This window comes from Rhinatrema bivittatum, chromosome 4, assembly GCF_901001135.1.
Source record: "Rhinatrema bivittatum chromosome 4, aRhiBiv1.1, whole genome shotgun sequence".
Classification (NCBI taxonomy): Eukaryota; Metazoa; Chordata; class Amphibia; order Gymnophiona; family Rhinatrematidae; genus Rhinatrema; species Rhinatrema bivittatum.
Window position 1 is genome coordinate 252279786 of NC_042618.1, and position 26126 is coordinate 252305911.

The window sequence follows — 26126 nt, forward strand, 5'->3', positions numbered from 1 at the left end:
AGTATCCTTTATTAGCCTGATAGTCAAAGCTACTTATCCAGATAAGTAATGACTTATCCGGCTAAGTGGTGGCTGCTAAATATCTGGCTATGTTTAGTAGTCCCATTTAGCTGGATAAGCCACATGAAGCTAAGCAGATAGCTGGATAAGTCAAGGGCACGCAATGGGTGTAATGGGGCAGCGCTACTTATGTGACTAACTTAGTGGATAAGTGCCGATATTCAGACTTAACCAGTCAAGTTAACCTGATAAGTTAGATCTGGTTAGAGCAGGTCTAACTTAGCCAGATATAACTTATCCAGCTAAGTAGCACCAAATACAATGATATTCAGCAGCACAGCCAGGCTGCTGAATAGCCCATGTAAGTTAGCCGGATGAGTTTTATCTGGTTAACTTACATATCCATTTTCATTTAAATGGAGAAATTACTCATCTGATAATTTTGTTTTTCTTTGTGTAAACAGGTGGACTCAGGAGCAGTGGGTTTATGCTCCCCTGCCAGCAGATGGAGACGGAGCAAGCTGACGTCACAGTATATATAGTCCTGCAGCGACCCTAGCCTGCCAGTATTCTCTTCAAAAGCAACTGTGGGCAGTATAGCAAAAAACTTGATTAAAACATGATTAAAATCAGGTAACCAGAACTGTACTCAACCAACAAGACACACTGAACTCACATAAGATTCTAGGTACCCCAAGCTAGGGACTGGATGAACACTTACCAGTAATCCCTGGGAACCCAAAGCCCCAAAGGAGGACTATTGACACACTCATGCAGCAGCCGAGGGCAGGAAGCTGAGTCCATCTGTCTACACTAAGGAAATCAAAATTATCAGGTAAGTACTTTCTCCATTTCTTAGCATGTAGACAGATGGACTCAGGACCAATGGGATGTACCAAAGCTACTCCCCAAAAGGGTGGGAGGCTGCCCGCAATCCAGTCAACACTGCAGGTGCAAAGGCTGCATCCTCCCGGGCCTGCATATCCAGACAATAAAACCTGGAAAAATAGTGTAAGGAGGACCACATCGCAGCTCAGCAGATATTGACGGATGACAAGAAACTAACTTCCGCCCATGATACTGCCTGTGCCCTAGTGAAATGAGCCTAACCTGAGTAGGCAAGGCTTTTCAGTATCCACATATGCAGCCATGACAACTTCCTTAATCCAGCAAGTTATGATAGCCCATGAAGCCAGAGCACCCTACTTACTCCCACCATGGAGAACAAACGGGCGATCCATCTTACAAAAAGGTTCAAAAACTTCTAGATACCGCACGACAAGTCTCTTGACATTCAAGGAGCGCATGAAGCAATGCTCCTCCACATCCCTGGCGTTATCCAGGGACAGCAAGGAAATGGACTGATTCAAATGAAAGTCTGAGACTACCTTGGGCAAGAAGGATAGAACAGTAGGCAGCTGTAACATCCCCACAGTCACTCGAAGGAACAGCTTCTGGCAAGACAAGACCTGCAGCTCAGAAATTTGACGTGCTGAACATATAGCCATCAGGAATACAGTCTTCAAAGTCAACAACCGCAAGGAAAGGCTAGGCAGCAGTCGAAATGTAGGGCCCGTCAAAAAATCCAGCACCAAGTTAAGACTCCATAAGGGAACTGGTAACCTCAAGGGAAGCCTAAGATACTTCACTCCCTTCAAAAAATGGATCTCATCAGGGTAAAACAACAATGGAGTGGAGGAGTGGTTAGAGCAGCAGGCTATAAACCAGGAGACTAAGGTTCAAGACCCACTGCAACTCCTTGTGCCCTTGGGTAAGTCACTTTATCCTCCATTGCCTCAGGTACAGACTTAGATTGTAAGCCCTCTGGGGATATGGAAATACCTACAGTACCTGAATGTAATCTGCTTTGAAGTGCTTAAAAAAGTACGACTATAAAAATCTAATATAAATAAATAAATTCACTTCAAGGAATTTGCATCTGTCTTGAGTACCAACCAGATTGGAGAGGACAAGGGAACTCCCTTTCTTAGATGATCCTCCTGCAACCACCACTGTAGGTGGGAGCAGATTTCCATCAGCGAGTGGAGCCAAACCACGTAGTCCTAAGGCTGCAGGTTCCAACAAGACAGCAGAGAGTGATGAGGATGTATACATGCCCTTGCCCATGGCACCACTTCCAGGGTTGCTGCCATCCAGCCAAGCACCTGTAGGTAGGACCACACCGCCAGGCATATGGTGTTTACCAACTGATGTACTTAAGACATCATTTTCTGAAAACTCTGACCTACCCCATTCCAATGATTGAAGACTGCTCTTGTAATAAGGAGATCACTTTGTGTGTCAGCAGGCGGCTCTCTTCCTGAGACTTGGCTCAAATCAGCCAGTCGTTCAAATGCAGATGCATCAGGATCCCTTCTCTTCTCAAGGCAGCCGCTTCGACTACTATAACTTTGGAAAATGTTCTAGGAGCGGTGGCTAGATCAAAGGGCAGCACCCGAAACTGATAATGGTCACAGATCGTAGAATGAGTTGGTGTTTCAATCGGATTGGCATATGAAACGGCCACATTCCACCAGGCAGTGGTGCGGAGGGGCAGCCCACCAGTACCGGGCACCTTTAGGGGCAATCGCTGAGAGAAAAAGAGACCAAAAAGACCAAAGAAATTGAAAAAAACACTTTGCGCTGAAACTGAGAATGCTGTGAACTCAGGGATGAAGAGACCCGCCCCCCCTGACGTCATCACACTCAGCGGCGAGCCGGTAAACGGCCACATTCCACCAGGCAGTGGTGCGGAGGGGCAGCCCACCAGTACCAGGCACTTTTAGGGGCAATCGCTGAGAGAAAAAGAGACCAAAAAGACCAAAAAAATTGAAAAAAAACCCACTTCGCGCTGAAACTGAGAATGCTGTGAACTCAAGGATGAAGAGACCCACCCCCCCTGACGTCATCACGCTCAGCGGCGAGCCGGTAAATGGCCACATTCCACCAGGCGTCGCACTCCCCTTTGTGCACCCCTTCGTGCAATCCTTTGTGCTACGCTTATTTTAATTCCCTTAAGTTTTCCTTTGTAAATTAACCTTTTTCATAGTGTTTAGTAATCCTTTGTTTATTAAATATGTTCAATGTATTTGACTTAGGAAACCTATTTTCCTGCATACTCTGTTTTTAATGTAAACCGGTATGATTTGTATCTGATATAAGAATGTCGGTATATAAAAAATGCAAAATAAATAAAATAAATAAAAATAAATTCTCCCAACTGCACCGCAATTATCACAGAGCATAAGTTTTCCATGCAAAAATGAGTCACCTTCAAATAACGGTTGATCTTCTTTATATCCAAGATGGGACGAAAGGAGCCCTGTTTCTTGGGCCCAACAAAATAAATGGAATATCGCCCCATACTTTCTTGAGAGGTGGGCACCGGAACCACAGCCCTCAGCCCTAGGAGCCTTTGAAGCATGAACTCCACTGCCTGCTTCTTCTGTGGGGATTGGCATGGGGTTATCTTGAACACATCCCAAGGAATACTGTGAAATTCCAGCACATATGAGAAGAATATCACCTCCAGGACCCACTGGTCCAACATGATCTTGACCCACCTCTGATAAAAGAGAGAGAGACGTAACCCTATCTCTTTTTCCCGAAGGTGGGTTGGCAAACCTTCATTGGGAAGCTCGGGAAGGTCCGCCACCCTAGCCATCTCCTCTCTTGGGCTGTCGGCACTGAAAAGACTGAGACCTACCGAAAGGCCAAGTCCACTGAAAGGTCAACCCTCTGTAGGGACGAAACCACTTGGAACCCCAGAGATGACCCCTCATACCAAAGGGGCACTGTAACTGCTTCTTATCTTCTGGCATCTGAGGAACCGGAGATTCACTGGCCAGTTTCTCAAACTCACTCCCAAACAAACGTGAGCCTTTAAAGGGCAACTTGGTAAGATTAGTTTTGGAGGCTGCGTTAGCTGACCAATTTCACAACTAGAGTTGATGCCTGGCCACGATCACCGAAGCCATTCCTCTGGCCGAGGTACGGACCAAATCACAGCCTGCGTCTGCTAAAACGGGGGCAGCGGGATCCATAACTGCTCTGGAATTCTCTCCAGAATCATCAACCGCCTGAGAGAAAAGCAGACAAGATCGCTCCACTAGGGTGCAACAAGAAGCAATCTGTAAAGTCATTGCCACTGCCTCAAAGGCTTGCTTAAGAATAGCCTGAATCCTTCTATCATGTACCTCCTTCAAGGCTGCTCCTCCTTCTACGGGGATAGTAGTCCACTTAGAGATAGCACATACTAAGGCATCCACTTTGGGAAAACACAAATGCTCTCTCACAGCTGGACCCAGGGGGTATAGGCCTTCCAATGTCTGACCCCCTTTAAAATTTGTCTCTGGGGCGTTCCATTCCAGATCAATCAATTCCTGAAGGCATCTATCACAGGGAAAAAACAAGAGGCTTTATCTAAGGAAACCAAAATGGAATTCTTCCTCTGCTCCAACATGGCATCTGAAACTAGGGACACCCAGCTGCTTCAAAGTCTGGGAAATCAGGGCCTGCAGTTCATCTCTATGAAAGAACTGCAACATGGTTCGATAGGGTTCCAGTCCTGGAGGAATTTCCCCATCTTCCAGGGAACCAGGATCAACCTCATCAACAGTGCCATCTGGATTCCTGTCAGAAATACCCGCAGGGAGCCGAGGTAAGCTCCAGTGGTTAAGCATAGGACTGGAAGAGGGAGGAGCCACCAGCTGAAGGTCCGACCGGACAGGAATGGGTAAAGCAGAGGACTACGCTTGAAGAATAGCTTGTAAGCCTTGAAAACATTCCACACAAGAAAATCAACCAGATCCAGACCAAGCCCAGAAAGAACTGGAGCTGGTCCCACAGAATTGCCCTTGCCTGAAGAGGAGCCAGTTGAGGAAGAACCAAGGTCTGGCATACCTCAGTCAAGGCCGTGACCAACCCATCATCAGAATGGGAGGAGCCAGGTTTAGCAAAACCAGAGGAAGACAACTCTCCCTGAGCGTCTGAGCAGCACTGACACAGGTTAGAAGCCAGATCAGGCTGAGAAGCCCTAATATGACAGGCAACATAAACAGGAAGAGGCTTAGGCTTCTTGTTTACTGGCACCATCGCACCGGCAAACGTGCGTCTGAACGGCTCGCACTCAAAAAGGTTATGCGCACAAAAAGAAAGCACCACAGAAGGAAGTGTGGCAAGGCACATGCACAACTTGTGTGCCAAGCTAAGCGTGTGAACAGTTTTAAACCTGTGTGCACAAAAAGCACCCAAAACCGAGCGCACAACGCATATACACAGCTGATGCACTACGCATACTGACGGCCTGTAGAGGGCACAGTAGCCCGCGAAAGACGCTGCCACTGCTTACCACGTGGAATGCAAGAAAAAAAAGCCTAACTGCAGGGCATAGCCCACCAGGGGCCGCTCAACCTGCCAGGCTATCCAGTTCCAAGAAACACAACAGAAGCCGATCCAATTGTTAAAGAAAATATAATTAATGAAAATATATATATATAAAAAAGGGCATTCTGATTTTTATAATGAGGTTTAAAGCAGAGTTTCCGGTTTTGTTGGCAACTAGGCTTCGGGTATTGATAAGGAGTGAAGTTTTGGTTAGGTGTACCTAAGAGTTCGTTTTCATTGTCAATGAACCAGACAAAAGTAATTGCATGTTCCACTTGAAGCTTTTGCTGCTCCCCTTTTTATTTCACCATTTTTTGTTTTTAATAAAGCAATTTTGTAACACAATGAGCGAGAGAGACCTATGCTGCCTTTATATTAAAAATAATGGGTGATAATGTTACAATTTTTCCAAAAGTTTTCTAACTAACCTCATATAGAAGCTTCTATATTTCTTAAGGCGGAGTTTGCTTATTATTTTTGTTTTTATTAAAGATTTAAACCATATTGTGTGGCATGGAGCTCACAATACATTTCCGGTTGAGCGGAACATAGATGCTGACTACTACGAAAACGCGTGCTCTCAGTAAGATACGCTTTATAGTTTTTGGGTCAATATTCCTTTTCATTTTTTTATGTTTTAAGTACTACCAGTCAGTTTTGAAATCAGGGTGAAGAAATTTGGACGTATAGTGTTGAGCAAGTAAGTATATAAGTAAGTGGTAAATTTAGGTTGGCACTTTTAATATGTAATTTTGGTTTCAAAAAATGAAACATCATTTGCACTGTTTAATATTATGAACCTGGTAAATGGGTGCATTTATTTTAAAAGGTGTAAGGGCATGTGCCCTGAAAACTTGTTGGAAGATCTTTTGATAGATATAGCAATTTGACTTTATTTAATAATAGTTCTACGCATGGTTCATTAGTTTGGTCAATTCATATAGAGGTGGAATTTATAATATTGGAAAGTAGTGGATTGAGCCAACAAAAATTAACATGAATTTCCCGTGGGTAAACACTTTTAGACATTGTTGACACTATGTTTTCCATTAATACTAATTGTGATTGTACAGGAACAAGCATTGGAATATTGTTTGTGGTAAAGAAATCAATGTGATCAAAGGGACGATTTAGAGAAAATGCAATTGATCATCACAGGTGTATATATCTGTATATCATATAGAAGTTTGTCATTCACAAAGAGTATAATTTTTTAGCCACTATTTTAAAAAAATCGAATATTTTTTATGCACCTTCATATGTGAGTGTATTTGTGCTAACTTTAATTTTGTGCTATTTCTTTGTGTTCATATTTGTTTTATAACTTATATTTAATTTTCATCATTTATGTTTTTGTAACATGTATACATTTTTTAATGATTTTATATGTTTTACATGTTTTATATATATGTTTTATAATTATAGTAGCCCTTGAAGCAGCTCGATTAGCAGAACGAAACTTGGCCACGCTGTGATAATAAAGAATCTTTTGACTTTTACCGATCTTTCTATTTCTGGAGGCTACCCTGTTCTCAACCCCAATGGGAGCAGGAAGAACATCAGGATGGTATGCCGATCACGGAGACCAGAAGAAGTCCTGAGACCCCTCTGTCTCTGTTTCAAAGGTAAAACTTCTCTAATTTTTTTTTTAAACCTTACCTGAACTCAGCGTTTACCGGCTGAGTACAGAGATGATCTCCAGCTGCGGGGGGAGAGGGCATCTGCAGTCGCCGCTGCACTCGGCCTCCTTCACCCACTGCCTTTCAGCTGAATTAGCAGTTGTCCACGCTGGGAAACCCAGCTACCAGACCAAGGCACACCTCTGAAGGACCACAGAAATCACCTCAGAAATTCTCAACTGGGGGAGGGACCTTTTGGTATCACCGCAGGAGAGTGGGGCTTTCTTTTCCTTCATTTAGATTTCAAATTTCTCCTTCCAAAATACTCGAAGCAATCCCCATAATGAGATGCACAGCCACCATCTGCTTGAGACGGAGAATACTGGCAGGCTGGCGTCACTGCAGACCTATATATACTGTGGTGTTAGCTTGCTCCATTTCCATCTACTGGGAGGGGACCATAAACCCACTGGTCCTGAATCCATCTGTCTACATGCTAGGAAATATCTACCTTTATGTTGTAACAGAATAAACACTACTATTATATTATCACTGTGATGTGCGCTTCAGCATCTGTACTGCTCATACCATTCCTCTCTATCCCGCACACATGCATAAGCCTATTCTAGTAAAGATTGTTCATAACATAGCAATGTAGCTGACCACAGTCTGTCTATGTTTTGCCAATGTAATTTTTAGCATTAATCTTAAACTCTGTTTTAATATTTTACCTTTTCTGAATATACAAACCCAAGGACACCAGCCAGTAGAAGGAGTATTAAAATAAAAGCCAGACTTAAACAAAACTGCAAAAAACAAAAGAAAAATTAGAGAATTCACATTAAGATTATATAAAGATTGTACTGGAATGTATACAACACTATATACTGGCATTTGATAATGCAAATATTGAGCACTCTTCACAGTTATATTTACATTGATCTTCATGATGATGTTAGGAAAAGTACTGAAAACAGGAAGCCAGCAAGTTAGCAGTACTGCGAGCTGTCAAGTGGGAAGTCAAAGTTTAATTCTTGAGCCAGAATCCTGCTCCTTAGACTGATAAGGACTAAGAATGCAACACCCATTAACTTGACTTAAGGTGCACACATACCAGGTTCTGAAGGAAGCCACAGTCTGTGGCCTTTTAACTGAGGACTGCTGGTGCAGTGGCTGAGTTACCTGGGAAGGGAGAGAGGTTTATAATGGAGGGACAACTCAAGGCATCAAAAAATGAGTGTTTATGGCACCATAACCCCAGATCCAACTGAGTTGGAAGCCAAAAGAAGCAAAATAAAGTTTCAAAGTGAAAAAAATGAAAAATGGTACTGGAACAGGAAATAGATAAATAAACACAAAATATGTCATAAACAAGCAATATAGTATGTCAGAATTGGGTGTCAGTTGTCCAGAACCTCAAAGCAAAGGAATAACTAACGTGTAATATTTATTGAATCAATATGTCAAATGGGGTGTACTCAGAACTCACTATTTCTGTAAACTTTCATGTAGATGTCGCCTAGCATTAAGAAAACTACAGAATACGAATAAATCAAGTGTGTTTTTAATTGTGATCTCTGTGTCTAGCCTCTTTAGATTCTGTAACACAGATCACATGTCCTATTTCATTTATACAATGTGCTACCTTTTTTAATACTTTGTGAATTTTTTTTTCTTCTTTCTACTATCTGAGATCATTACCTAAAATTTCCAGCAGGGCAATGTAGTATATGTATTCCTCGTATACTATTCAAACATGTTAAGATATACAAAATTCCAATTTTTATTCTAACCTGATGCAATGAAACACAAAAACTAGAAACAGAATATGACTTCAGAAAAAGACCTTAAGGCCCAACTGCCCATCCCATTTTCCATTCCTCCTGCAAAATCTCCAGAGTTTATGATCTCTGACTTTACCCTTGCTTCCTGGCAACTAAGAATCTCTATGCTTTCATGAATTCTGACATTACTGCTTCCATCACTTCCACTAGGAGACTACTCCATGTATCCACCACCTTTTTTAGTGAAGAAATATTTCTTTATTTTACTACAGTCTACGACTTTTAGCTTCATGCTTAAGCCCTTCTCTAATGTGTGCTAACCATCTTCTGCCTGTGCAACTTAAATTGTGTGCCAGAGTGAGGTCCTGAATAGTAACAGGTTATTTCAAACTAGATCCTATTTCAAGTACCATTTTCAAGTATCCACCAAAAGGCAGCCTTCAGTTCTGAAGGTCAGGAAGGTCAAAATTGGAATCTTAATGTCCCATTTGATACTAATGGCAACTTCATGTTCTCACAAAAGTTGAGATGTAAATAAGAAATATAGGAACCTATTTCTTATTTGTGCTTCTGCTCTTTTACACTAGTTCCTAATTTCTTTTATAACAAAAATGACTTCATTTTCTCTAAAATGTTTACATTCTGTATCATGATACGAAAATGATTCTCCAACAACAGATAATGATCAAAATTTTAAAAAAATTAACATGTGAACTTAAGCAAAATTGCTTACCTTGTAATAGGTGTTATCCCAGGACAGCAGGATGTAGTCCTCACATATGGGTGACGTCACTAACGGAGCCCTAGTGCGGGAAAAACTTCTGTCAAAGTTTCTAGAAACTTTTGACTGGCACTGTGAGGCCACTGAGCATGCCTAGCATGCTATGATATTCTCTGCCACAGGGGTCTCACTCTAGTCTCGTATGTAGCAATAAGCTTAGCAAAAATAAAATAATAAAAGGTAACATACCCAACTCCGCAGGGAGGTGGGTGGGTTCTGTGAGGACTACATCATGCTGTCCTGGGATAACACCTATTACAAGGTAAGCAATTTTGCTTTATCCCAGGACAAGCAGGATGCTAGTCCTCACATATGGGTGATTAGCAAGCTAGAGGCTGAGTCATTTTGTAGTGAAGTAACACTGAAGCATTATTGTTGAAAATGAGTCAGCCGAAGATTACAGCAGGTTGGATGTGGAAGGAGTTGGGATTAAACTGGAAACAAGTTCTTTAAGACAGATTGTCCATAGGCTGAATCTTGTCGTCCTTCTTTGTCCAAACAGTAATGAGCTGCAAAGGTGTGAAGAGAACACCATGTTGCTGCTTTACAAATGTCTAGGATTGGCACTGAGCGATAATGTGCTACTGATGTTGACATTGCTCTTACTGAATGTGCTTTTACTCGCCCTTGGAGAGGAAGGCCTGCTTTTTCATAACAAAACTGTATGCAATCTGCTAACCAGTTGGATAGAGTATGTTTTCTCACTGCTTTACCGGGTTTGTTTGGATCATAGGAAACAAAAAGTTGATTGGATTTCCTGTGGACTGCAGTGCGGTTTAAATAGAAAGATAGTGCACGCTTACAGTCCAAAGTATGTAAGGCCCGTTCTCCTTGGTGAGAATGAGGCCTTGGGAAGAATGTGGGTAAAACTATGGATTGGTTCAAGTGGAATTCCGTAACTATCTTGGGGAGGAATTTAGGATGTGTTCGGAGAACTACTCTGTCTTGTAGGAATTTCATGTAGGGTGAGTATGTAACAAGTGCTTGTAACTCACTAACCCTTCTATAGCTGATGTAATGGCTATGAGGAAGATAGTTTTCCATGTGAGAAATTTTAGATCACAGGAATCTATGGGTTCGAAAGGAGAACGCATGAGCCTTGTCAATACCAAATTCAGATCCCATTCTGTGACTGGAGGCCGAATTGGTGGTTTGAGTTGAGTTAAGCCTCTCATAAACCTGCTGATAAGAGGTTGTGTGGAGATTGGTGCATCTAATATCTTGTTATGGTAAGCAGAAATTGCACTTAAATGTACCCTTACAGATGAAGTCTGGAGAACAGATTCTGAAAGATGGTATAAGTAGTCTAAAAGAGAAGTCGTGAGGCAGATGAAGGGATCAATATTCGTTTGTTTGCACCACAAAGTAAATCTCTTCCATTTGGAAGCGTAGTTCTCTTGTGTGGAAGGTTTACGTGAAGCTATAAGCACTTGAGAGATATGGATTAAAAGATTGAGTGGTTGTAAGATCAAGCTTTCAACATCCATGCTGTCAGGGATAGGGATTGGAGTTGGGATGGCGCAACCGACCTTGATCCTGAGTTATGAGAGTGGGGGTTACTCCCAGACAAATGGGATCCCTGACTGAGAGGTCTAGAAGTGTGGGGAACCATACTTGTCGAGGCCAATATGGGGCTATAAGTATCATGGACCCCTTGTCCTGTTGTAGCTTCACTAGAGTTTTGGTTATGAGCGGTATTGGAGGATACGAGTATAGTAGGCCTGAGTTCCACGGGCAAGCAAAGGCGTCTTTGGCTGACTGATTCTTCTGTTTGTGTAGAGAACAGAATTTGTCCACTTTGTGATTCAGGTGTGATGCAAAGAGGTCTATTGTTGGTTGTCCCCAATGTTGAAAGATCCTGGTCACTACTGAGGAATCCAGGGACCATTCGTGTGGTTGGAACTGACGACTGAGTCGATCTGCCATTAAATTGTGGATGTCTGCCAGATAAGTGGCCTGGAGAAACATTGAATGGTTCAGGGCCCAGTCCCAAATCTGAGCGGCTTCTTGACAAAGGAGATACGAGCCCGTACCTCCCTGTTTGTTGATGTACCACATGGCAACTGTGTTGTCTGTTTGTATGAGAACAGTCTTGTGTGAAAGGCAATCCTTGAATGCATGTAGCGCATAACGTATAGCTCGAAGCTCTAGGAAATTAATTTGAAATGTTGCTTCGAGCTTTGTCCAAGTTCCTTGAGTTTGGAGATTGTCTATGTGAGCACCCCAACCCAAGGTGTATGCATCTATAGTTAAAGTTATCTGTGGGACTGGTTGTTGGAAGGGTAGGCCCTTGCGCAAATTGTCCTTGTTCGCCCACCAAAGTAGAGATGAACGCAGCTGGTAGGTTACTTGAATTGTAGAATGCAGTGGTTGAATGGCTTGGATCCATTGTGATCTTAAAGTCCATTGGGTAACTCTCATGGCGAGCCTTGCCATAGGAGTGACATGAACTGTGGAGGCCATGTGTCCTAGTAAGGTTAGAAACTGATGAGCTGTTGCTTGTTTCTGTGAGTGAATTGAGTTTGCCAGGAAAGAAAGCGTTTCTGCTCGATCTTCGGGAAGAAAAGCCCTTGAGAGGATGGTGTTCAATTCTGCTCCTATGAATTGAAGCAGGTGTGACGGTGTGAGATGGGACTTTTGATAATTGATGAGAAAGCCCATGGAGTGAAGTAGAGAAATTGTTCGGTTGAGGGAAGCTATTGCTCCTTGTTGAAATTGTCCTCTCATGAGCCAGTCATCTAGATATGGGAAGACATGGACACTTTCCCTGTGTAAGTGTGCTGCTATTACTGCCAGACATTTGGTGAATACTCTGGGAGCAGAGGCAAGTCCGAATGGCAGTACTCTGTACTGGAAATGCTGATGACCTACCATGAAACGCAGATACTTGCGATGAGGAGGGAATATTGGTATGTGAGCATAAGCGTCTTGAAGATCCAGAGAACAAAGCCAATCCCCTTTTTGAAGAAGTGGAAGCATGGTGCCCAGAGAAACCATCCTGAACTTTTCTTTTTTGAGAAATTTGTTGAGATTTCTGAGGTCTAGGATGGGGCGTAGGCCTCCGTTTTCTTTGGAATGAGGAAATAACGGGAGTAGAATCCTCTGCCCTGCTGAGACCGGGGCACCGGTTCTACAGCCCTGGATTTCAGAAGGGTGGATAATTCTACTTGTAACTGAAACGTGAATTTTGTTGAGGTGACCGTGAGTCGGTGGAAATTCTGTGGGGATTGAGAGGAAATTGAGTTGGTATCCTCGAGATATTATGGACAGAACCCATTGATCCGTTGTTATTTTTATCCAATTGTTGTAAAATTTGGATAATCTGCCTCCTACTGGGAGTTCTGGTCGAGGATTTATGAAAGGCTGAGTTCTCTGGATATAGTTTTAAAAACCCGCCACAGGACCTGTTTGTGTAGAAGGCTGGGGCCTAGGTGCTCTCTGCTGACGAGGCTGTGTTCTTTGTTGGGTTCTGGATTGTCTGGGCCTAGTTGCAGGAGGATAAAATCTTTTTTGATGATAATAGGGTCTTCTCACATCCCTCCTTTGAGTTCTGCGGGTGGCATGTGCATTGGGGTCCTGAGGGAGGGAGGACAGCTGTCGTAAGGTCTCATTATATTCTTTTAATTGAGACACCGCTTCTTGTACTTGTGTACCAAATAAATTGTCCCCTGTACAGGGGAGGTCCACCAATTTATCTTGGACCTCTGACTTAAGGTCTGAAGCCTTAAGCCAGGCCCACCTCCTGGCACTTATGCCCGAAGCTGCAACTCTTGATGCTGTTTCGAAAGAATCATATGCAGCTCTTACCTCGTGTTTACCAGCTTCAAAAGCTTTATTTATGATGCTTTGTGCAGGTTCTCTATATTCTTGTGGAAGAGATGGGATAAAGTCCTCCATTTGCTTCCAGAGGTTTCTCTGGTATTGGATGATGTATAATTGATAGGAGGCTATCCTAGAATTGAGCATTGCATCCTGAAACACCTTGCATCCTAGAGAATCTAGAAATCTGTTGTCCTTTCCAGGAGGATTGGAAGAGTGAACTCTTGTCCTCTTAGCCTTTTTCTGTGCAGATTCTACAACTACTGAAGTATGTGATAATTGGGATTTTTGGTAGCCAGGAGTGGCTTGAACAAAGTATGTTGAGTCCATCCTTTTGTTGACTGAGGGAACAGATCAGGGATGTTCCCACAGTCGATGTTGAAGCTGTAGGAGGACATCATGTATAGGGATTGCCATGATTTGTTTAGGAGGGTCGACAAATTGTAGCACCTCAAGTGTTTGATGGCGGAGATCCTGTTCTGACTAACTTAAAAGGGATAGAGTCAGCCATGTCTTGTACAAAAGTAGTTTCCTTGGGTGTGGTGGGGAAGGATCAGACATAAAGGTTTCAGAAGTATCTGATGCAGTATCACTCCATGTGTCATAATCTGGAGTATCCTGTAGTGTCTCTCCAGTTGTTGGTGGAGGAGGCAATCCAGAGGGCCCTGATAGGGGGTCCTGAGGAATAGAGTCCTCTTCCTGTGGATTTGAGGGCAAAGGGTCCAGTAAATCCTGGTATCTCTTTGGTATTTCTGAATACAAAGCTGCTTCAGATGATACTGTGGGTCCAGGAGGAAGCGGCATCGTCGGTGTTGTGTGCGGCATCGATGGTATCGAGGATTTCGATGTATGTGTCGATGATATCGTCGATATTCCAGTTCTTCTATGTGATGGCGCAGTAGTATCAATAGGCACCGATATTGGAACCGAGGATGTAGTTAGCATCAATGTAATCTGCGAAGAGAGAGAGGGCATCGACATCGATGGGATGTTTGATTTTCGTGGCATCGATGATTCTTGTGGCATCGGAAAGGTTCCTGGCTTCAGGAAGGTTCCCGGCATCGGCGCCATCATCGGTGGTATATCGGTCATCGGCACTGGTTGTACCGGCATCGGTGACGTCTTAGGTAAGGGAGACGTCACTGGCATCGGCGATGTCGCCGGCATCGGTGTAGTCACTGGTAGGTGCTCTTTTATAGCCTGCAGTATCGTTTCCTTGATAAACGATGTCAAGTCTTGTGGTACCGGAGAAGCAATCGACACCGGTGGAGGCGGAGACATCACTGTAACTGATTCTACTGAGGTAGGCCTAATAGGCATCGAGGCGTCTTTGTGCTTAGGCCGTTTTTCGCTCGGTTCCTTGTGGGAAGATATGGTCAGTGATGTTGAGGCATGCCGATGACGGTGTTTATATCGAGGCCTTACCTCCGTAGGCGAACGTGTCGATGCCGTCGATGGTGTGGGTGAGGATCTGTCTTCCGAACCGTCCGGTCGGCGCTTTTTTAATAAAACTTTTTTGGGAGCTCCTACCGGTGATGACTTCAATGAAGTCGATGGTGAAGGAATCAACTGAAGACGGAAAAGTTATTCTATTTTTTCCTGTTGCAATTTCGTCCTTTGGGTGTCATCTCTTGGCACTGTTGGCAAGAGGAGATGTCGTGTTTTTCACCCAAGCAGCGTACGCATTCTAGATGTGGATCTGTAATCGACATAGTGCGATTACAAGTCGGGCATTTTTTGAATCCCGACGCCATGGTGTCACCGACGGCCATCGATGACTGAGAAAAATCGAAAAAGCATTGTTAATAAAAATAAACGCTAGATTACCTCACCAGCCGGTGAAGAAGAGAAACGAGTGAGATCCCGTGAGGGAAAGATTGTGAAATTATGACTTTTTTTAGTCAAAAACTGAGAGTAATCTCAGAGGGCTCCAGTAACCGTGATGCTGACAGCAGTGCGGAAAAACGAAGACTAGAGTGAGACCCCTGTGGCAGAGAATATCATAGCATGCTGGGAATGCTCAGTGGCCTCACAGTGCCAGACAAAAGTTTCTAGAAACTTTGACAGAAGTTTTTCCTGCACTAGGGCTCTGTTAGTGACGTCACCCATATGTGAGGACTAGCATCCTGCTTGTCCTGGGATAATAATATTTTCTATGCAGAAGCTGAACCATCATTCTCAAGAATGATCAAGTAACAGTCTAAAGAGAACATATAGGCTAGCTGTGTCATAAACACTACATTCTTTCATTCAGAGTTAGCTGGATAATATCCCTAAATATCCCTCTAAAATAAACCGGATAAATTTATCCGGCTAACTTTGCAATCCACCTAGTGACTGAATATTACCCCCAATATATTCAGATAATCCATGAGATTATTCCTTGGGGAATAATTCTTACATTTTTATTATTTTGTTTTGATTGTATTTTGTTAAATAATGCATAGGAGCCTTAGTGTAAATAAATTAAAGGTATATATAAACCGAAGTTATATATACAGAATTAACAAGGTACATTTTTACAAAATCTTATATGTAAAGCAGAAGTTGCTTACCTGTAACAGGTGTTCTCAAAGGACAGCAGGATGTTAGTCCTCACATATGGGTGACATCACAGGATGGAGCCCAATCACGGAACACTTTTGTCAAAGTTTCTAGAACTTTGACTGACACCTACTGGGCATGCCCAGGATGGCACTAACCCTGCAACCAGAAGGGGTCCCCCTTCAGTCTTGTTTAAAAGCTATAGTAAGTGCCAAAAAATAAAATAAGAAAATGTAACGAACCCAACACCGCGGGGTGGCGGGCGGGTTTCGTGAGGGCTAACATCCTGCTGTCCTGTGAGAACACCTGTTACAGGTAAGCAACTTCTGCTTTCTCACAGGACAAGTGGGATGGTAGTCCTCACATATGGGTGAGTACCGAGCTGAGGATGTCCGAGAAATGCACCAAATGTACCATAGATGTGCAATAGGCACAAGGACTGGGATGGAATTTGGTAGAGGGCATCCTGAACCCTAATGGGTAGGTGGAAGGGTGTTGGTACATCAAGTTGCAAATAGATTGCGCAAGACAGACTGGCCGAAGATGGAATCTTGTCTTCCAGCCTTGTCTAAACAATAATGGGCTGTAAAGGTATGGAGAGAACTCCAAGTAGCAGCCCTACAAATATCAGGCAGCGGCACCGAGCATAGGTGCACTACTGATGTTGCCATGGCCCTGACAGAGTGTGCTTTAACAAGGTCTTGAAGTGGAATGCCTGCTTGCTGATAGCAAAAGGATATGCAGTCTGCTAACCAAGAGGAGAGAGTCTGCTTACCCACAGGTTGACCCAATTTGATGGAATGGAAAGAAATAAACAGTTGAGTGGATTTTCTGTGGGTAGCTGTACAGTCTAGATAGAATGCTAGAGCCCGTTTACAGTCAAGGGTATGCAGAGCTTGTTCTCCTGGATTGGAATGGGGCCTGGGAAAGAAGGTGGGTATCATAATGGATTGATTAATGTGAAACTCCGATACTACCTTAGGCAAAAACTTATGGTGAGTGCGGAGTACTACCCAATCGTGCAGAAGTTTAGTGTAAGGCGGGTAGGTAACTAGGGCCTGTAACTCACTAACTCTGCGAGTAGATGTGATTGCCAAAAGAAAAATCACTTTCCATGTGAGATAGCGAAGATCACAGGATTGGAGAGGCTCGAATGGTGGTTTCATGAGCTGACCCAAAACCAGGTTAAGGTCCCAAGAAGGGGCCGGAGGGCATAGAGGAGGTTTGAGGTGGAGCAAGCCCTTCAGAAAACGTGTTACAAAGGCTATGTTTAAAATACATGCTGCATATTTTTTTGATATGCAAATATGTTGTTGGGTAGATTTATATGTACTTTATAGAGTATGTGTGCATTTGTGCGCATGATATAAAATATGTATGCATGCGCACGTGTGTCCATATAACTGCAGATATAGGCATGCTTGTGCATATTTTAAAGTTTTCCTCCTTGGGTACATGTCCGTGCTGAAGCTCAGACAAAAAAAGACTGAGAAGGCTCACAAGGCAACACTTGGGTAAGAATTCCTGCACACAATCAGTAGAACAAAAGATTTATGAGCTTAGAGAGAAGGGTTCTTTCAGTGGCGACATAATGATGGTTAATTTAGCCTTGCTTGTTGATGAGAATTACACGCATACACTGTATGCATATAGTTTTGCGCACATAAGAGAGAAGAGTAGCAAGGGTGGTGGAACTAGGAGTTGCATGCTTACTTTTTGATTTTAAATAGTATGCATGTAAATTCTCTCAGCAGAACTTTGTACCCCAAATAGCAGTTGTTATTGTGTTCATCTACTTTTGCTGGGATAATTTTCAAAGCAAACTTACAGCATAAGTTTGCTTTGAAAATTGTTCTAACTTAGGGGCATAACAGCCTGCAAATTTATGCAGCATGTTATAAAATTATCCCCTAAATGTTTGAATTTTATGTGACCCAGATAACAAACATATCTGCATTTATCTATCTATATACATGTTTATGCTTAAGACATTTAGGGATCAATATTCAAAAGCCATTTAAACAGATAACTCACAAGTTATCCATCATGGCTAGTTTCGCCATATTCAGCCACTTATCTGGCAAATTTATAGCTGGATAAGCCATTATCAGGCTATAATTTAGCCAGATAAAAAAAATATAAGTGTTCCGGTGGCTTTTCTGGGAGGGGTTGACTTATCTGGCCAACTTAGCCGAATTTCATTTATATCCGGCTAGATTAGCCAGATAACTTTAGACCTGCTTAACAGGAGGTAAAGTAAAGGAGCCCATGGCCTGATCCCCTCCTTCCCCTACCAAATTTCATCAAAGAGAATGGGTAAATGGGAGGTGGAGAGGGGCCCCAATCTGCAGACCCCCGAACCAATTTTACCATTTATGAGGGGATGTGGGGTGGGCGGTACATGGCCTGATCGGGCATTCGATGAAATTTGGGGGAGGAGGGGATAGAGCCACAGGCCCCTTTACTTACCTGGATATCTTTTAAAAAATATCCAGATAAGTGGCAAGTTAACCAGCCACACAAGCCTAGATGACTGAAAAACATAGCTGGTTAAGATTTTAAGTTATCCAGCTATTTGTAGCCGGATAACTTTAGGCCGATTAACTTTAGGCCGATTAACTTTAGGACAATTATCCCACTGAATATATGAGACAAGTTATCTGGCTAACTTTAGTGGGATAACTTGTCCGCTACCCAGCTTACTGAATATGACCCCTTAGTTTCCTGTTCTTCAAAAATACAATCTATTTTATAATTAAATGGGCATAACTAACTCACACAATTCAAAAAGCTAACATTTTCTCGTAAGGCTCCAACGCATCCACAGAAAGTAACAAAAAATGTAATTATTCCAGCACCTACTAGTAGGAAAGCTGGGTCAATGTTAATGGAAGTCTGCATGGTATCTGCAAGAAAATAAAAAACCAAAAAGCAACAGAAATTAGTTAATCAACAAGAGTCCATTCTAACAGATAAGGATATAAACGTTAAGTTCTCATGACATCCCGAATTATTATTGGTTATAAGACTATAGTATGATTGTGGGAGCACTGAGAAGAGAGGATCACCTTGCTGGTGGCTGAAAGGAATCAGGTTTTGCTTTGGGAAATTTTCTTTTTTAAAAGAATTGGGGCAAAGTTAACTATTGGGGAATATTATTTAATGTGTTTGTGTGTTTGTGCTTTTAATAGTCAGTAAGGCAGCGAATAAATAGAAGTTAGATTGTATTTTTAAATAGTCAGTCAGCAAGGCAGCTAATAAGCAGTAGTTAGTGTGTTTATTTTTAATAGTCTGTAAGGCAGCTAATAAGCAGAAGTTAGAGTGTTTGTATATATATATTAAAAAAAAAAGGGAGCCAGAAGCTAGAAATAAGCTAGGAGCAGTGTATACCTAAGTAAAAAGGTTGAAAAGTTCAGTTCAGTTACTCACCTTGGAAAGGTGTTAAGGTAGTGTGATTTGGTTTGATTAGGTACCAACATTTGTTAATCAAGAGAGCAGTGAGTCACTCTGGCTGACTAACTGAAGTGTTAAGGTTGTGTGATTGATTTGATTAGGTACCATCATTTGTTAATCAGAACAGCAGTGAGTCACTCAGGACAACTAACTGTAGTGTAAATCTCCAAAGGGACTGTTTTGCACTAATTTACCTTAGAAGCACAATATATATTGCAAGGGAAGAGCTCAGTAACCCACAATCCAGTGGGAGCACTGAGAGGAGAGGATCACCTTGCTGATGGCTGAAATGAATCAGTAAGTTTTGCTTGGAAAATTTTCTTTTCTAAAAGTATTGGGGCGAAGTTAACTATTGGGGAATATTATTTAGTGTGTTTGTGTGTTTGTGCTTTTAATAGTCTGTAAGGCAGCGAATAAACAGAAGTTAGACTGTTTGTATTTCCCAACTCACCCACCCCTAGATAATCATTTAATTTATAGGCAGGTGCCACTTTCACACATACACACAAAAAAAACAGCCTTTTAACTTCACTTCATAAATTCCCCATACCTTATTGAGAGTTTGATCATTCCCCTGTAGGCCACTACCACACATAGTGAATTCACTAATACATTTAAAGGATGCTAATTAGACACATTCCTATTCCCATAGCAACCTAAAACTTAACTAGGAACTGAACAAATTTGAGATGAAGGCAGCAGTCCAGCAGCAAGAAAGGGGCTTCCTAGTCTTTTGCATTGAGTGTCACAAGTATGATTTTTTACCCTCCAATGAGAAATTGTACATGTGCATGCGATGCAAAGAGCTCCTGTCTCTCAGAGAACAAATCTGATCTCTGGAGGCTAGCGTGGAAGAGCTGGAGGAGCTGAGGCAGACAGAGAGGTATATAGATGAGACCTTCAGGGACATAGTAGCCAAGTCCCAACTTCAGACTGGCAGCCCTGGTGCTGCCTTGGAGGAAGAAGGTCTCATGATCAGAGAGCATCAACCTGGTGCAGCAGAAAAGGATCCTGTAGCAAGAACCTCCTCTCCAGGTGGTGCATTGTCCTTTCGCACCAAGGATGTGTCTCCAAGGCCTACTGCCCAGGAGGGAAGGGTTAGGTCAGCCTTCGTAGTTGGTGAATCGATTAGAAATGTAGACAGCAGGGTGGCTGGTGGGCGTGAGGCTCGCCTGGTAACATGCCTACCTGGTGCGAAGATGGCAGACCTCACATGTCACCTAGATAGGATTTTAGACAGTGCTGGGGAGGAGCCGGCTGTCGTGGTACATGTGGGCACCAACGACATAGCCACCCTCCAATCTTCAGGTACAATGGATGATTTTAATGATAGGTTACAAATTTATACTAATAGATCTGAAATTTCATTTTTCAGTTCCTTCAGAACTCTGGGGTATATACCATCCGGGCCAGGTGATTTACTACTCTTCAGTTTGTCAGTCAGGTCTATCCCATCTTCTTAGTTCACCGTGATTTGGTTCAGTCCATCTGAATCATTATCCATGAAAACCCTCTCCAGAATGGGTATCTCTCCAACATCCTCTTCAGTAAACACCAAAGCAAAGAAATCGTTTAATCTTTCCACGATTGCCTTATCTTCTCTAAGTGCTCCTTTAACCCCTCGATCATCTAACGGTCCAACTATATCCAAAGCAGGCTTTCTGCTTTGGATATATTTTTTAAAAGTTTATACTGTGAGTTTTTGCCTCTACGGTCAACTTCTTTTCAATTTCTCTCTTAGCCTGTCTTATCAGTGTCTTACATTTAACTTGCCAACACTTATGCATTATTCTATTTTCTTCTATTGGATCCTTCTTCCAATTTTTGAATGAAGATCTTTTGGCTAAAATAGCCTCTTTCACCTCACCTTTTGACCATGCCTGTAATTGTTTTGCCTTCCTTCCACCTTTCTTAATGTGTGGAATAAATCTGGACTGTGTTTCTAGGATGGTATTTTTTTACAATGTCCACGCCTCTTGCACACTTTTTACCTTCGTAGCTGCTCCTTTCAGTTTTTTTCTAACTATTTTTCTCATTTTATCAAAGTTTCCTTTTTGAAAGTTTAGCACTAGAGCCGTAGATTTGCTTACTGCCTCCTTCCAGTCATTAATTCTTTTTTGATCATATTATGATTTCTATTGCCAAGCGGCCCCACCACCGTTCAATGCTGTATATCTAAGTCTTCCGAGAAAGTTGACTCATAAACTACAGATCATGCAGAATACCACTGTGTGATTATTAACAAACAGCTCTAAACAGATTCCAGCTGGGCAATTACTGTTACATTTACATTGTTTCCCTGTTCACCACGGTGTCAATTCAATTGCCTTGTACTGGCAAGTATGAAAGATTGTTGTTCTTTTTTAAATGGGAAGTTAAAAAGATAATGCAGTAGTAGTCTCCTGGCTTGCACAGAAATGTCAATTGCAACTTCCAGCAATAAAGGCCGTCTGTAATGATTGCAGAACTGTGCCTTTTCTGCTGCCATTATTTCATTGTGGAATAGTTTACCATCTCAGTTTAGAGATGAAAACAATTTTTTATGTTTTAGGAAGGGTCTAAAGATATGGCTAATTTCTGTGCCTGTATAAATTCAGGTTACCTGTATGTACCCGGATCAGTCCAGACTCCTGGGTTTTGCCTCCCCTCCAGCGGATGGAGACAGAGAAGTTTTGACCGACTCTGCCCTATATCCCAAGGTGCCACCTACAATCCGTCAGTATTTCTCTGTCTCCAGCAGAGGGTGGAGGTGCAAAACCTACAGTCTGTTCTAGTGACTTAGTGCAGGTGGTAATCTAGACAGATAATTAGCATTTAGTTAAAAAAAAAAAAAAGAAGATAGGAATTGGTCATAATATATTCATACGAAAAGGTCCAGAGCGGAGACAGTCTTCAGCCTCCCAGGGAGTTGCTAGGTCCCCTGGTTATAGAGGCAGCTGCAGCTGAGGGTCGAGGGCCCTATTGCCATTCAAGTGCAGCACTGGGGGTGACACCGGGGAGCCCGGCTCACTCCCCCCAACGGCAGGGGAGAAAGACTGATACTTCACTTTCAATGCATATCCAGCATAGCTCTCTGCTTCAAAGCAGGGGAGAAAGACTGATACTTGATTTTCAATGCATATCCAGCATAGCTCTCTGCTTCAATGGCATGGGAGAAAGTCTGATACTTCACGCATATCCAGCATAGCTCTCTACTTCAACGGCAGGGGGGGAATGAAGAAAAGTGGATCTATATACAGACAACAACCAACAAGGACTGAATTATATAGTCTGGGTAAACAAATAAGCATGGGTGTAGCTTGCTTATTGCAGCACTTAATACCCCTAACTAATTCAGCTATTTCACTTAGATGCAGTTCCAACACTGCTCTCTACATTAATGGTGGGGGTGGAAGGGAAATAGAACCAAAAGGTTACTAAGGGCCAAGAGTAACAGATACGTATGAGAAAAAAAAAAGTGCAAAAGCTTGCTGGGCAGATTGGATAGGCTGTTTGGTCTTCTTCTGCCGTCATTTCTATGTTTCTGTGTTTCTATTAGAAAGGGAATGGTGAATAAAACGGAAAATGTCATAGTGCCTCTGTATCGCTACATGGTGAGACCGCACCTTGAATACTGTGTATAATTCTGGTTGCCGCATCTCAAAAAAGATATATTTGCGATGGAGAAGGTACAGAGAAGGGCGACCAAAATGATAAAGGAGATGGAACAGCTCGTCTATGAGGAAACACTAAAGAGGTTAGGACTTTTCAGCTTGGAGAAGAGACGGCTGAGGGGAGATATTATAGAGGTGTTTAAGATCATGAGAGAACTATAATGGGTAAATGTGAATCGGTTATTTACTCTTTCGGATAATAGAAGGACTAGGGGGCACTCCATAGAGTTAGTATGTGGACGTTTAAAACTAATCGGAGAAAGTTCTTTTTCATTGAATGAACAATTAAACTCTGGAATTTGTTGCCAGGGGATGTGGTTAGTGGAGTTAGTGTAGCTGGGTTTAAAAAAGGATTGGATAAGTTCTTGGAGGAGAAGTCCATTATCTGCTATTAATTAAGTTGACTTAGAAAATAGCCACTGCTATTACTAGCAACAGTAACATGGGATAGATTTAGGCCTGGATTTTCTAAGGTTGCAGACCTTAGAGAATCCGGCGGTAACAGGGGGCGGAGGGGGGGGGGGTGCTGTGAAAGCCGGCAGCGATCACACCACTGCAGTGTTATTGCTGCCAGCTTTTGCACCCAATAGCGCCATCGCAGCCCTTTTTGCAGCCAGCGATGTTTCCGCCGCGTCTGCCCCAGTGCCGCCCCGACTCCTCTTCCGGTACCGACACTGCCCCGATTTACCTATCGCGTGCGATCCCATTAGAAAATGACCCCCTTAGTTTTTAGGAACTTGACAGGTTCCTTTGGCCTGGATTGGCAACTGTTGGAGATAGGATCCTAGGCTTGATGGTCCCTTGGTCTGACCCAGTATGGCATGTTCTTTTGTTCTTATGTTTTATATACCATATCCTCAATATACTCTCTACAGATAGCATAGTTGCTTACCTGTAACAGGTGTTCTCCTAGGCCAGCAGGATGTTAGTCCTCATACATAGGTGACATCATCAGATGGAGCCCGGTAAGGAAAACATTTGTCAAAATTTCTAGAACTTTGATGGGCACACTGAGCGTGCCCAGCATGCCACTATTCATACGCCCACACGGGGTCCCCTTTCACTCTTGTAACATAGAATTTCGAAAAAATAAAATAACAAATGAAGGAGAAACGCAGCTCTGCGGGGTGGAGGGCGGGTTTCCTGAGGACTAACAACCTGCTGTCCTAGGAGAACACCTGTTACAGGTAAGCAGGTCCTCTTTCTCCTAGGATAAGCAGGATGGTAGTCCTCACACATGCGTGAATACCAAGCTACAGGCTGCTCCCAAAATCTAGTAAAATCACAGACACCGAACATGGTACCAACAGGCACAACAATTGCGCTGCTGTGGAAAACAGAGGGAGGCAGCTTGACCTGAAAATGGGTCCCTAGGCAGGAACAGTTGGGTTTCTTCACTTAAAGAGGTTCCACAGGACAGCCTGACCAAAGCTGCTGTCATTGTAGCCATATCTATCCAAACAGTAATGGGCAACGAACATGTGGAGAGAACTCTACATCGCAGCCCTGCAGATCTCGACCATTGGGGACTGCATGTAGGTGGGCTTCTGATGCCGCCATGGCCCTGACGGAATGAGCCTTGATGTAGTCTCCCAGCTAAAGGCCTGCCTGTGCATGGCAGAAGGAAATACAATCCACCAGCCAGTTGCACAACATGTGCTTGGTAACCGCAACTCTCAGTCTATTTCAATCGAAAGAAATGAAGAGCTGCATAGATTGCTGTCTGCTCAAGATAGAAAGCCAAGGCCCTCTTGCAGTCCAGGCTGTGCAGAGCCCGTTCGCCCAGGTGAGAATGCGGCCTGGGAAAAAAGGTAGGCAGAACTGGTTGAGATGAAAATCAGTCACTACCTTAGACAGAAAATTAGGGTGAGTGTGTAGCACTACCCTGTCGAAGAAGAATTTTGTGTAAGGTAGATATGTCACCAGTTTGCCCTGATCCTGTGTGATGAGGATGGGGGCTGTGCCTAGGCGAAGTGGCTCCTGGACAGAGAGGTCGCAGAGTATGGGAAACCATACTTGTCTCGGCCAGTGTGGGGTTATGAGAATCATTGAGCCTTGGTTCTGTCTTGCTGATGAGCGGTATCAGAGGGTATGCATATAGTAGACCCGTACTCAAGGAGTGGGTGAAGGCGTCCTGAACTGATGTCCTTTGGTCCCTGTGTAGAAAGCAGAATCGTTTCACTTTGCAGTTGTGATAGGACGCAAAGAGACTGATGTCCGGCTGACCCCACCGGTGGAATATCCTGCTGGCTACAGAGGGATGTAGAGACCACTTGTAGGGTTGGAAAGTCCAGCTGAGGTGGTCTGCTATCACATTCTCTGTGCTCGCCAGGTAGGTGGCTCGCAGAAGCATGGAATGTGACAGGGCCCAGGCCCAAACCTGAACCACCTCTTGGCAGAGCAGGTAAGAGCTCATGCCGCCCTGCTTGTTTAGGTACCACATGGCTACCTGGTTGTCCGCATAAATCAAAATTACCTTCTTGGACAGGCAGTCCTGGAATGCGTATAGGGCATACCTCAACACTCGGAGTTCCAGGAAATTGATCTGGCAGGATGCTTCGGCTCTGGACCACAGCCCTTGAGTTTGCATGCCGTTGATATGGGCTCCCCAGCCCAGGTTGGATGCATCTGTAGTTAAGGTCACCTGAGAAGTCAGTGGCAGGAAGGGAAGATCTTTTCGTAAGTTGGTCTCGTGTGTCCACCAAGTGAGGGATAGTCGAAGCTGGCTGGTTATTTGAACAATCATTGAGAGCTCCTGAGTGGCATGAGTCCACTGGGATTTTAGAGTCCATTGCGTGACCCTCATGGCTAGACGAGCCATTGGGGTGATGTGGATTGTTGATGCCATATGTCCCAATAACTTGAGGAGCAGGCGAGCGGAGGCTGTCTGCTGTTGGCGGACAAAGGTGGCTAAGTTAGACAGTATGGTTTTGTGTTCGCTGGGGAGGAACGCTTTGGCCACGGTGGTGTCAAGATCTGCTCTGATGAAGGAAAGTTAGTGGGATGGGGTTAAGTTGGATTTTGGAAAATTTATCAAAAACCCCAGGGACTGAAGCAGTTGTAGTGTCAGGTGGAGGAAGTGTAGGGC

At 43.3% G+C, this 26126-nt stretch overlaps 1 protein-coding gene across 2 annotated transcripts in view; it reads right to left on the reverse strand.

Annotated features, from left to right (window-relative positions):
- The window catches only part of LOC115090652 (tetraspanin-33-like), a 174746-nt gene that overhangs the window by 88836 nt on the left and 59784 nt on the right, over window positions 1-26126 (reverse strand). The window contains exons 4-5 of one of the 2 annotated variants that reach the window (XM_029600039.1): window positions 18795-18838; window positions 7736-7810 (exon numbers count right to left, since the gene is read on the reverse strand). In XM_029600039.1, the coding sequence (XP_029455899.1) occupies window positions 7736-7810; window positions 18795-18838 (119 nt within the window). Of the gene's footprint in view, window positions 1-7735; window positions 7811-18710; window positions 18839-26126 lie in introns of both variants that reach the window. The other variant, XM_029600037.1, reaches the window with a different exon arrangement.